Here is a 13,199-nt window from a genome sequence, read left to right as displayed (position 1 = left end):
TATAGTCCTACTAAAGAGCCAGCTGTTGTATTCTTCAGACATGGGGTCCCATTGCTCTATGATGGTATGTTAACCATTTATCTATACTCTATACTAATATTATTATAAAGAGGCAGAGTGGGTGGTATTGTAGGGAATTGGATTTGCTAACTTCACACACATAGAGAATTTAGAAGAAAATTCTCAGGTATGCAGGTTTCCTCACAATGTTTTTCCTTCACTGTTTGATATTTAATTTCTTAAAACTTAAATTTAAATACTACATATAAATACTTATACACGATCTATACATCTATATCTATACTAATATATAAAGCTGAAGAGCTTGTTTGTTTGTTTGTTTGATTGAACGTGCTAATCTCAGGAACTACTGATCCAATTTGAAAAATTCTTTCAATATTAGATAGCCCATTCATCGAGGAAGGCTATAGGCTGTATATTATGCCCATATTTCTACGAGAACCACGCGGGAGAAACCGTGCGGCATCAGCTAGTATACCCAGACACTGGAAAACACCCATGTTCATCATACAAATATCTTCCAGTTGTGGGAACCGAATTTATAAATAGTTTGAACTTTCTAATAGGTGAACCAGATGAAAATGAGCTTTATGGGTTTTTGGAAAAAAATCAGACGCCAGCAGTAAAAGAGCTGACTGATAAAATATTTGAACACATGACACAAGCAGCTACTGGTGCCACAACAGGAGATTGGTTTGTCATGTTGTAAGTATGAGAAACAGTGATATTTTTAATGTATATCTGTCATATACCTATGTCATATATATTGCCTTTCAGCTTTTGAGGTCAAATATGACCAATATTGCCAGCCTACTCCAATTTGTCAGAAAGGCTGTGTTAAAATTGGGTATAGTCCAGTGGATGTGGATTGTGGGGATAGAAAAAGACCCAAGAATGGCAGAGAATGACCTTGAGTGGAGTTGCGCACTTGTGAATGTTGTGTGTAGGGTTAAAGGCGTCTTTGATAGTTAACCAACACTCCCCTTTTCCGATCAAGTCACTCAATACTAATTTCGTGTAGTACATGGAATAACGGTCTGAAATATATTGATAACAATTATTAAAAGTTAAGAATTTCATAGAAAACTTAATTTAAAAATTTTGTATTTGTTACATTTTTCCATACGTCGATGTTTTCTATTTTGTGACGTCACGATGTTACTTGATGTCACTAAAGGAAAAAACGTCAAACTAATTATTAACTAATCATTTTGTCAAACACTCTGTTTGGTTAAGGTTTAGTGTTAACGTGACGTCATGAAACAGTTAAAATATAGGCCATCATGGCTGACAGTGTTTTGGTTCGTATTGTCAATTTGTCATTTGTCAAAAAAATAATTAAAAATTGAAATTTTTATGTATTTAAGTTTATAAAAAAATTCCATCTAGTAGAACGCTAATGAACAATTTAAGAACCTTTTAAAAAAGTGTCATCTATAGTCTGGCAATTTCGTTGATGACACTCCCTTGATATGCGGGCGACGAGAGGAAAGACTGCGCGGGTGTGAAATCGTGCGTGCGGGGAAGTGAGGTGCGTCAGTCGTGAGTTTTTCATTCATCGCTACACGCCCTCCCTCATCGGGAGTGTTACGAACGAAGTTGCCAAGTTATAGCCTATAATTCATAACATGTTTTTTTTTAAATTCCTGTTATTATTTCATTTTATTACAGTTATGGGGCATCCTGTGTGGATTGCCAAAGGCTACATGCCGTGTGGGAAGGTGTGGGCGCAACATTACGCGGACGCATTAATGTTGCCAGGGTCGACGCCAACCTGGCAGGGGTCAATACAGCCAAAAGATTCAAGGTTGCCAAATTGCCAGCATTTCTCTTGTAAGTTTAAATATCAATTAATATATTTATTTTTCGACTAGATCATCAGATGACTCTTCAAAGTCATAACTTTATTAAAGTATATTTTTTAGGTTTCCGAACGTATGTAGTACAAAAACGGAACCCTTATAATATCACTCGCGCACATTTTATTGTTTTCTCCGAATGTACCAAACCAATCCAGTTGAAATTTGGAACACATATCAATTCTTGTGACCCAAATACAGGGATGTATCGCGAATAGGTAAAATTTGAATATAGGGGGTAAGATGGAAAGTTGAAAAAAAAAAATTCAAACTTCATCATGTGATATATCAAATGAAAGGTTTGATAAGAGAATTTTTTGGAATCCAAAAAAAATTACCTTTCAAGTTATTTAAACAAACTGACGACAATTGATCACACTTTTTTTTCTCCGAAACTACTGCATCTATAATTTTAAGAAAAGCTATTTTCAGCATAATTATTTGTAGTTTTATTGTTACAGCTTTCGCCTTGGAAAAGTTTATCGATATGATTTACCAAAAAGAGATATCAAATCCTTTGTTACTTTTGCTCAAGATTGGTACAAAAACTCAAAGGGTGAAACTGTCCCACTTCTTTCATCTCCATTGTAAGTAAACGTGGTAATTTTTTATATTACTTAGTAAACTATAAGTGTAGGTAAAATAAACTAAGTAAGCTGTTATCTTAGATTGCATCGTCACTCATCAGTAGATAATAACCAGTAAGCCACTGTCTTAGATTTATCTGTAGACATATTTTGTCAACCGATGGCAGTAGAGTTGTCCCAGTCCCGTTGCAATTTAAACTAATATTATAAAGCTGAAGAGTTTGTTTGTTTGATTGAACGCGCTAATCTCAGGAACTATATACCTGTCCGATTTGAAAAATTCTTTCAGTGTTAGATAGCCCATTTATCGAGGAAGGCTATAGGCTGTATTTAATCTCCGTATTCCTACGGGAACGTGAACCACGCGGGTGAAACCGCGCGGCGTCTATTAGTGAAAGATAAAGCGACTATTTCTGGTTACGTTGCTATTGGTTGAATTTTGTCTATTTCTCTTCACGAAATCGCATGTTAGGACTATGTATGTATGTGATGCAGGATAAGATCTCAAATCTAAGGACTTATCAATTGAAAAACAAAAGACAAGATACTTTTGTCCCAATATTTCCATTTGAATGGGATCTACACAGGTATAACTACAGCCTACTCGTAACCTAGCATGCAACCAACGACATATTTCGTTAAGAGGAATAGACAAAATATCAACCAATGGCGGGGAAGTAGTTTCGTCCCATTGCAATGAAAGAAAAAGCGTCATTTCCGGTTACACCGCTATTGGTATAATTTTTCTTCACGAGATAATTATGTCTTTTATCGCATGTTAGGACTTTGGGATGCAGGATAAGATCTCGAATTTAAGAATAACTTGTAATTTAACAACCAGAAATATTGGGACAAAAGTATCTAGAATACTAGATACTTTTGTTTCAATATTTCCATTTGAATGGGGATTTACACAGTATACCTAGCTTGCAACCAACAACATATTTCGTGAAGAGAAATAGACAAAATGTCAACCAATGGCAGCGGAGTAGTCCCACCCAATCTCTATAGTTGCGTTGGGCCTACAGAGTACATACAAATTTTAATTCTGTTAGTTTGTTTTTAAATTAAAAATTAATCAAAAGTATTTATTTCAGTGATGAATTGGTCGATTGGTGCGTTGAAATGATCAAATTCAGCGTAGCCTTTGGCTTGGACATATTGGTGAGATATCCTTGGATCTGGCAGATAGGGCTGGCGGGATTCGGTCTTGTCGCTATCACAGCCCTCATTGCTATTGTCAAAGCTGGAAAATCTAAACCTAAAGAAGTTAAAAAAGAGAAGAAGAGTAAATGATTTATCGTTTAGCACAATAATAAAATAAATAGCAGTTAACACGTTCGCTGCGGCACTGATTTTTCAGTACTTTACCAATACAATACGAGGTTTTTTGACCTCGTACTAAAACTTTTTGTGGTGTGGTACGAGGTTAATTGACCTCGTACTAATACTTTTTGTGGTGTGGTACGAGGTTAATTGACCTCGTACCGTGCAATACGAGGTTTTTTGACCTCGTACTAATACTTTTTGTGGTGTGATACGAGGTTAATTGACCATGTACCGCAGCGAACGTATCAAATTGACGAAACAGAAGCACATTAATAAATTATGAGGTTTGTTTGCATGATAATGTATAAAATATCTATAGAGTTGGGACTATATAAATGGATGACTGAGTGGGGCAGTGGGAAAAACTGATTGTTGTTTGTAAAACAATCATTTAATTTTATATAATTATGTTGTAACTTAATGTACATATATGTATTGGTCTAAATTCCAGCATTAGAAATATATACCCTCGTCCATCGATCTCCTATTAAAAAGTGGATGCACAAACAGCGACCAAAAAACCTCCCCACTCAATGAGTGCCAAACAGAACTTCTTGGCACTCAATTCAAGTAGTCGCATTTGCAATTTCAACCTTAAACTCAATTCTTAAGGTTGAATTATATTATATTTAAAGGCTTTCAGGTATAATTTTCTTTACAAAAAATTCTAAAACTGTCAAAGCAAAATTAATCAGTTTTTAAGTGAAATTTTCTACATGATTGTGCATCCTTTTATTATAAGAGGTCAATGCCCTCATCTGTTATTTATTGAAAAATGATAGATAATATTCACATTGACACTGCAAATGTTGCTTAGTTAAACTGCATTCAGATAAATCTTACAAAATTTATGAAAACATGAACTTAATACAATAATGCATAAAATGTGCTTTCATTTGACATATTATATGACTAAATAACTGATGTGGGTGTATAAAAACATTTACTCATCTGTTTATATCTGGCAACCTCACAGTTGCAGTGGTTTAAGTTTAACTAGGCAACCTATTTGCAATGGGTCAATTCAATGTAATTTTTTTTGATACAGAGAGTAAGAGTAAGAGAGAGGCACAATTATCCGTCCACTTTAATATACCTACTCGCGTCATGTTAAGAAAAAAATCAAAATTTCACATTAAAAAATATACTCAGAGCACAATTATCCGCCCACTTTAATATGACGCGAGTATATTAAAGTGGGAGGATAATTATTGTGCTTTGTGCCTCTAAATATTTTTCTTATGCTGGGTCTCCTACTATATGAATTAATGAGATTTATCTGCGCATATTTCTTGCAACATTAATGTCGCGTCAGTGGTAGAAATAGAAATCTTTGCATTTTGTTGTCCGTCCTAATAATTGTAGAATGTGATAATTTTTTTCTACTTTAAGTAAAACAAAAAATCACATTACTTTTTTGTATGTTTTTTTTCAAATATTACATATTTTTATTATACCGTTTGTTTTATTTAATTTATCATTCAATTCAATTCAATTCAAAGCCTTTATTAATCCTTACATAAGTTTTACATAATTTTTAACAACATTAACAAATTTTTTTTTTTTTTATTTTTTTTTTTATTATTATGTTATTTATATTATAGTATGCGCATTATCATCTGAGTCGTCCGGTCATAAAAGTCAAAAAAGATAGGAATGTGCAGCGCGCCTACCTGCGCACCCTAATTATCGATAAACGGCTACCTGCGCACGTGCTAATGATGAGTCAATAATGATTTGGACGATTCTGATTGGTCGGTTTCTAATGTAATTGCATTGCGTATTTTTTTTGCTATAAATGTGTTTACTGCAATTAAATAAATACATTCATGTGTTACTCGTTGCGCACTATGGATACTAATATATAATAAATTTGGCAGAAGACGAAGATTCTGATGATGAAGACTCAGATGAAGATTAATTTTATTTAGTTAATAATTATATAATATGAAATATGTATTATATTAAATCAAATATTGTTAATTTTTTTAATTTTGTGAACAAGATACGATAATAAACTTTACTTATCGATAATATGTCTTTCATTGTTACACCCTTCACTAGACGGCTCCATAAGACCCATAAGTGCAAGCGAGATAGATATAGAGAAATGATTTATGGCCCTAAGACTCAGTTGTTAATGCTATTAGTATAGTATGTTAACGTAACTGTTAAACGAGTAAGTTTTAGTAAATTAGTGTTAGTCTTGTTTCTATGTAAAGACCCCTCATTGGGTATAGGCCTCCTCCAGCCGATACCACTCGCTTCTATTCTTAGCGTCAGTGAGCCAGTTCCTTCCTGCTATTTGGACGATATCATCGCACCAGCGGGTCTTTGGTCTGCCTACTTTTCTTTTTCCCGCAGGTCCAGGCCACGCGGTAGTTCTTAATGTCCATCGATCGTCTGTTAGTCTTGAGACGTGTCCAGCCCACTTCCACTTCAGTTTTAAGGCGTATTTTAATGCGTCAGTTAGTTTTGTCTTCTGTCTAATGTCTTTGCTTTTTACCTTTTGAATTTTTCTTAAGTTCAGTAAGCTCCTTCGACATTCATTGCCCTTAGACATTCGGCGTGCCCAATCTCTAACCTCTTTCAAACGGCTGGTAAACATGCACTTTTTTCCTCCCTGATCTTTTAATTTAACTTATTAATCCAAATTACGCTTGTATGTGTATTATGTTTATTTATTATTATTTTTGAATTATTTTGTTTATTTATTTTTCTTTTGTCTTCCCTTAGATGCCGTCTTGCTTTTATGTTTTGCAGGTTTTCATGTATGTATGTATGTGTGTATGTATGTATGTATGTATGTATGTATGTATGTATATATGTATTTCTTTGTATATATGTATGATGTAGTTAAGTATAGTCTATGTATTATTATTATGTATTATTGCTTAATATTTATGTATTTAAATTACTTAACTTTTCTTATTTTTTGTGTGCGTATACCCGAATCGGTGCTTACGTTTTTTTTTTTTCTCTTCCACAGTGGTTGTCTGGAAGAGATCGCTCTTTAGCGATAAGACCGCCATTTGTACATTAGTTTCTAAGTGTTATTATAAGTTATTGTTTATTTTTGTTTTTAATGTACAATAAAGTATATTTCTTCTTCTTCTTCTTCTTCTTCTCCTCTCCATCGCCCTTTCACATGTCACGATTTTATTACTAATATTTTTGGTCTGAACCCATGTTTGGCAAGCATAAGTTAGACAGGGGAGGATACATGTATCAAATAGAGTTCTTTTTAGATTTAGTGGGTAAGATCCTTTCATTATTTCTCTGTGCGCCCAGTATTTGTTCCACGTAGTAGTAATTCGTCACTCTACTTCTTCTTCTGCACTTGTAACACTAAATGATATTTGTTTACCAAGATATATATACGAATCAACGTACTCTAATACTGTATTATTTAACAGAATTGCATTTTTTGAACTATTTGTCATTATTTTGGTTTTATTTATATTCATTTCGAGTCCAACTTTTCTGCTCTCTAAATCCAGAGTGTTGATCATGTTTTCGAGTTTACCACTATGTTCTGCAAAGAGTGCGATGTCATCGGCAAATCGGAGGTGACTCAGGTAATTGCCAGAAATATTAATGCCCTCGTTTGTCCAGTCTAATTGGTCGAAAACATTGGCTAAAACTGCAAGAAATAGTTTTGGGGATATTGGATCACCTTGTCTTACCCCTCTACGAATATATATTTCATCTCCGCATTGATCTAACTTAATTCTGCTTTTACTGTTAATGTAGACATTTTTCAATATGTTAATATATTTTTTGTTTATATTGCAATTGTTTAGGGCTTCCCAAATCGAATGGTGGGATATACTATCGAATGCTTTTGTGTAATCTATGAAGCCAATATACAGTGGTTTGTTGAATTCCCTATATTTTTCGATAAGCTGTTCAATTACATGTATATGGTCAATTGTGCTAAATCCTGATCTAAACCCCGCCTGTTCTACTGGTTGAAAGCTGTCAATTTGTGGACCAATTCTATTTAAGAGGATTGATGTAAATAATTTGTAGATGTTTGAAAGAAGACTTATTGGTCGATAGTTTGAAATTTGTAGAGGGTCGCCTTTTTTGTACAAAAGAATGATTTCTGAAGTGGTCCATTGATTTGGCAATTGTCCTGTGTCTATGATTGTATTAAATAATAAAGTAAATGGGGAAGTTAGTAAGAACGCTGCAATTTTTATGATTTCATTTGGGATGTTGTCTGGTCCTGCACTTTTACCTATTTTAAGATTTTTAATATGTTTAAGTGTTTCCATTTCACATATTGGTGTGAATTCATCTGTTTCATCGTGATCTGTTTCTTCGATAGTGCTTTTTTGTTCTTCGGGTAGTTTAGAGTATAAGTCCTAATAAAATTTTGTAGCGCAGTCCAGCAAATCTGACCTACTATTCAGTTTCTGGTTGCCAGAGCTAAGGGCTGTTATCCAATTTTTATGTGATTTTAATTCGTGTTTGGCTCTTTTGTAACTTCTGTGTTGTGTTAGATTTTTTTCAATAACATTTTTTCTGTGATTTTCATAATCCTTTCTTATTTTTTTATTCGTAGTTTTAAATAGATAACTAAGTTCTTTTTTCGTTTCTCTATCTTTATGTTTACGTTTTAATAGTTCTGAACGCCTTTCGATAAGTTTTTTGGTTTCCTCGCTTAAAATGCTTCTTCTTTGTTTATCTGGATATATTTGAGGCTCAATATTTGTTTTTATTATAGCTTCTAGAGAATCGTAAAAGGTCTGCACATTAATGTTTCGTTCAGAGGAAATAGTATCTTTCAATTTATTTAGGAGTTTTGTTAAATTATTTAGATAAACATCGACTTCGTGTTCAGTACGTGGAATTTTAAAAGATTTTTTGAATGTTTTTCTGCATAATCTCTTATTTTTGATCATGAATGTGGCTCTAACTAGTCTGTGATCTGATGGAAATTGAAAGTTGTTTAGCACTTCTAAATTTGAGACTGATTTTACGAAATTTGTTAAAATGAAATCTATTTCGTTTTTTGTCTTTCCATCGGGTGAAATCCAGGTCCATCGACGGTGAACTTTTTTGTTAAAAAACGTGTTAACTATAGAGAGTTTATGTTCGAGGGCATGTGATATAAGGAGTTCTCCCCTTTTGCTTCTTGATCCGTAGCCAAAATTACCCATTACAATGCCTTCGTTTTTTCTGGGTTGCCCTATTTTGGCGTTGAAATCACCCAGTAATATAATATTTTTGTTTGCAAATTCGTAGGCTTTATTTAGAGTATTGTAAAAGTTGAGGATGTCTTCTTCACTCGAATCTTCCGTGGGAGCATAGGCTTGTATGATAGAGATAGTCATGTTATTAAAGTTAAGCTGCAGCATTGCTACTCTGTCTGAGAAGCCAGTAAAGCTATCGATATTGGATTTATATTTTTTATTGATTATGAACCCTACTCCATATTGGCCGGCTATTTTACCAATGGAGAGGGCGCTGCAGTAAACAGTGAAGCAACGGCTCCAAACAAAAAGTCATTTATAAATTAAATAAACGCACAATATCAGTTGTTAATGTGATTAAAACTTTAAGTGCTATGTAACTCACGAGTGAAAACGTTTGCAGAACAAACAACTCAAAGAAACGCACAAACTTTCGTTTCCAAAGTGTCTTCAGTTACAAGTGTCAAACACTCACAATCACTAATATAAACTATTAAAAACATCACAATATTACGTGAAAAGTAAGATTTAGCAATAACAGTTCGATAAACTATTAAAAAAGTGCATAAATATACGAAGTTTCAAGAGTTTTGGATAAGATATCAAAAAGCGAATCATCATAAACAGTGAAAGACAATTGTACAACAGATCGAGGGTGTGCAAATAAATAAATCGTACCCACTGTTAATTGTCACTAAGTTGAATGTCGCATGTTAAGATCCTACAATTCGCAATATCTATACACGAAGAGATGGCTTGGTGGTAAGACCATTGAATTTCAACGCTATATTAAGTGTTTGGTACCGGGATCGAATCTCAGTACCACGAGGACACATTATCTAAGTTGTCATTAGTACTTTAGATAAAATTGTGTAAATAATTTAAAAAAAAAAAAAAAAAAAAATCATCTACACCGAGTCATTCACCACCTCTACGTATTTCTCACAAGCATGGATGAAATTAAATGTCTTCTGAAGGCAATACAAACTGATATCAGTGAAACAAAAGACAGAGTAAAAAATAGCGAAGAGAATTTGTTACGAAAAATAGACGAGAAGTTTGATGACGTACAATTGAAGTTACAAGCACTCGAACATACAATCCAATCACAAGAAAATCGACTAGACTTTCTTGAAAAACAAATAAGAACTAGGAATATTCTGATTTTTGGTGTAGAAGAAACAGAGCGAAGTTATGATGAATTACTTAAAATAATACTACATATTTTGAACTATAACATGAATGTAAATTGCTCAGCTTTGGAGATCGAGTATATGAGGAGGAAAGGTAAAAAAATTGATAAAATAAGACCAATTGTGATATCATTTACAACACTCGGCAGGAAAATCGAAATTCTACGAAACAAAAAGTCGCTGATCAACTCCAACTACTATATTAAAGAAGATTACCCACCAAAAGTTTTGGCTATAAGAAAAGAATTGCAAGAAAAAGCTAATGAAGAAAGAGACAAAGGAAAAAGAGTTTACATCAAATACGACAAACTAATTATACTTCCACAAAAAGTAAGCCAGGAACCATTACAATCACGCTACAAAAGAAACATATCAGTAACTCCACCAAGCAACCAGAAAAAACACCAAGAAAAAAATCTTACACACTTACACAAGAAACATACTCTTCAATCTTATTGGACTCCTAAACAAACGCTAAATTCTTCGAGTAACGAAACCTTCCTTTCTCCAAAGCCAACAACCAGCTTCCATACCGCAACAGATCAAAATGAATAGCAATTAAAGCAAAAAAACCCTCTCCCTCCTCCAATTCGATTGGTCACCGAGGAGGAGTACGACCAAAACCCTCCAGTCATATCTTGTAAAGCGATGAAGAACCCGTCCCAAACACTCTCTTTAAGAATCTGTACATATAATGTAAGGTCACTTTCTTCCATAGAAAGATTCATAGAACTTCAACATGCATTACAAAAAATTCAGTTTGACATAATAGGCTTAGCAGAAGTACGGAGAGAAGGTTGCAGCATAGAAGAACATTCAAATTTAATTTTCTGCTAATTTATCATTAACATTATCATAATATTGTCTATATTTAATGTAAAATGCCTTGATAGCCCAGTGGATATGACCTCTGCCTCCGATTCCGGAGGGCGTGGGTTCGAATCCGGTCCGGGGCATGCACCTCAAAATTAAATATCACGTGTCTCAAACGGTGAAGGAAAACATCGTGAGGAAACCTGCAAATCAGATAATTTACTTAATTCTCTGCGTGTGTGAAGTCTGCCAATCCGCATTGGACTATTGGCCTAACCCCTCTTCTGAGAGGAGACTCGAGCTCAGCAGTGAGCCGTTTAATGTAAATTAGTAGTAGTAGAGCTATATCATACAATTCGCCCAGGGAAGTATGATCGACCGCCATGGTTGTGGTTTTTTTAATTATTTAAAAACAAGCAATTTAGCGTTCCGGTACGATGTGTAGAAACCGAGAGGGGTGTGGATTTTCAGTGGAATGGAAAGAAATGGCGAGATCGCTCCAGCAATAGAACTTTCTAGAGTTTTTTTTTACATGTTACACAAGTTAGCCCTTAACTACAGTCTCACCTGTGAGTAAGTGATGATGCAATCTAAGATGGAAGCGGGCTAACTTGTTAGGGGTAGGATGGAAATCCACACCCCTTACGCTTTCTACACATTTTATCGGAACGCTAAATCGCTTGGCGATACGTCTTTGCCGGTAGGGTGGTAACTAGAGACGGCCGAAGCCTCCCACCTGAAGGTAAACTTTAGGGTTGTAAAAAAAATGCATTTTGTGTTTTATAGAAATTTACTTACAAATAAAGTTGGATAAGCTTTTCGTGTCATGTGATGCAATTGTTACTTAACTAAAAATATATAATTTAATCATATTTGTTAAATAGTTAATATTATAAATTATTATATTGATCACAGGAGCACAAGTGCATAAGAGGCTTAGAAAAATATATAAAACTAATACACAGATTACTACATAATATAGGATTCTTTAGAATTCCTTATTTTCAAAGCTATTTATTTATGTATACTAGTTCATTATAAGTACAGTATGTTTATACAGCTTCATTGGTAACGTATAGCGATCCCTATGTGTAGTGATAGTAGGGATCATTAGCTATCAAATTGAATTGGGTTACTGGGGCAAAAATGTACCGATTTAAAAAAAAATCACTTTGAAGTTGAGTAACCCACATTTCTTAAAAAAAAAAGAAATGGGTATATTTCTACCCTATGTAACCCAATTCAATTTGATAGCTAATGATCCCTTATATTACCCCACTTTTTCAAAATGGATACATTTCTGTCCCATGTAACCCAATTCAATTTGATACCTAATGATCCCTACTATCAACCCTTAAAGATATTGCTATACGTTTCCAGTGACCTTGTATATTTGGGTAACCTTTATTAATAAAAAAATAAGATTTTATTATTTTTAATGACTGCATGACCAAATCACTGAAATTGAAAGTTAAAAATTGTTTTAATCAACCAATTCAAAGAACCAGAGTTTACTAAGATAGTTACTGTGTATCTCCTACTTTCTAATTTCTGTGCAAGGAATGTTATTAGAATAACAGTTTAACAGACAGATAGAAAATGATCTAAAAACCTACCTGTAAATGTATCTGTTTGCTTCAAAACATAAGCCACTACAGTTTTTGTGGTATACTACGTTTTGTGATCCTGTAACTTTTTTTTTTTTAATAAAATGACATAATTATTATCATTTTACATAAAATGGCATTAGCATAGTAGTAGTAATTGCAAGTAGTACGAATAGCAGTGGCATCATAATTTTACTGAAAAACCATTTATTAACATGACATTGAATCTGCCAGTTGATGTAAAATGATGTTGTCAAAGTAAATTTGTTAATTTTGTAAAAACTAAAATACTATGAAAAACTATGTAATGATCATTAAGCTCTTATAATCATGTAGAAAATTTCACTTAAAAACTGGCCAATTTTGCTTTGACTGTTTTAGAATTATTGGTAAAGAAAATTTTGCTTAAAGACCTCTAAATATAGTCCAATCTATACTTATAATAAATCTGTAGAGAGGTCAATTCTGTACATGAAATATATTTCCAAAATAACTATCAGGGGGTGATTAGTGATCGATACTGATGCCAAAAATGCAATCAGTAAAATTTTTGTCTGTCTGTCTGTCTGTATGTTCTTTATAGAAACAA

The 13,199-nt window shown here is 33.6% G+C and overlaps 3 protein-coding genes across 3 annotated transcripts in view; 2 read left to right on the top strand and 1 right to left on the bottom strand.

Moving 5' to 3' along the window:
* LOC112052764 (thioredoxin domain-containing protein) overlaps positions 1–5,252 on the top strand; it is a 7,093-nt gene extending 1,841 nt beyond the window's left edge. The window contains exons 3-7 of the mRNA XM_052884859.1: positions 11–64; positions 588–726; positions 1,693–1,854; positions 2,342–2,467; positions 3,565–5,252. Coding sequence (XP_052740819.1) covers positions 11–64; positions 588–726; positions 1,693–1,854; positions 2,342–2,467; positions 3,565–3,763 — 680 coding nt within the window. The 3' untranslated portion in view covers positions 3,764–5,252. The remainder of the gene's footprint in view (positions 1–10; positions 65–587; positions 727–1,692; positions 1,855–2,341; positions 2,468–3,564) is intronic.
* Positions 5,253–8,166: 2,914 nt separating this feature from the next.
* On the bottom strand, positions 8,167–12,425 carry LOC128198609 (craniofacial development protein 2-like). The gene is made up of 2 exons (XM_052884858.1): positions 12,335–12,425; positions 8,167–12,257 (listed from the first exon to the last, which is right to left on the bottom strand). Exon 2 carries the CDS (start codon positions 9,160–9,162, stop codon positions 8,167–8,169), a length of 996 nt encoding a protein of 331 aa, XP_052740818.1. The 5' UTR covers positions 9,163–12,257; positions 12,335–12,425.
* On the top strand, positions 9,948–10,745 carry LOC128198599 (uncharacterized). Its single transcript, XM_052884804.1, has one exon. It carries the CDS (start codon positions 9,948–9,950, stop codon positions 10,743–10,745), a length of 798 nt encoding a protein of 265 aa, XP_052740764.1.
* Positions 12,426–13,199: the final 774 nt, after the last annotated feature.

Source organism: Bicyclus anynana, chromosome 12, assembly GCF_947172395.1.
Source record: "Bicyclus anynana chromosome 12, ilBicAnyn1.1, whole genome shotgun sequence".
In the NCBI taxonomy this organism is placed as follows: domain Eukaryota; kingdom Metazoa; phylum Arthropoda; class Insecta; order Lepidoptera; family Nymphalidae; genus Bicyclus; species Bicyclus anynana.
Note: the sequence above shows the minus strand (reverse complement) of the source record. Positions and strands in the feature narration are given on the sequence as shown.

What these genes read in the sequence shown, in the direction of transcription:
- LOC128198609 (XM_052884858.1), bottom strand. Translation starts at nt 9,162, where the DNA reads ATGCTGCAGCTTAACTTTAATAACATGACTATCTCTATCATACAAGCC.
- LOC128198599 (XM_052884804.1), top strand. Translation starts at nt 9,948, where the DNA reads ATGGATGAAATTAAATGTCTTCTGAAGGCAATACAAACTGATATCAGT.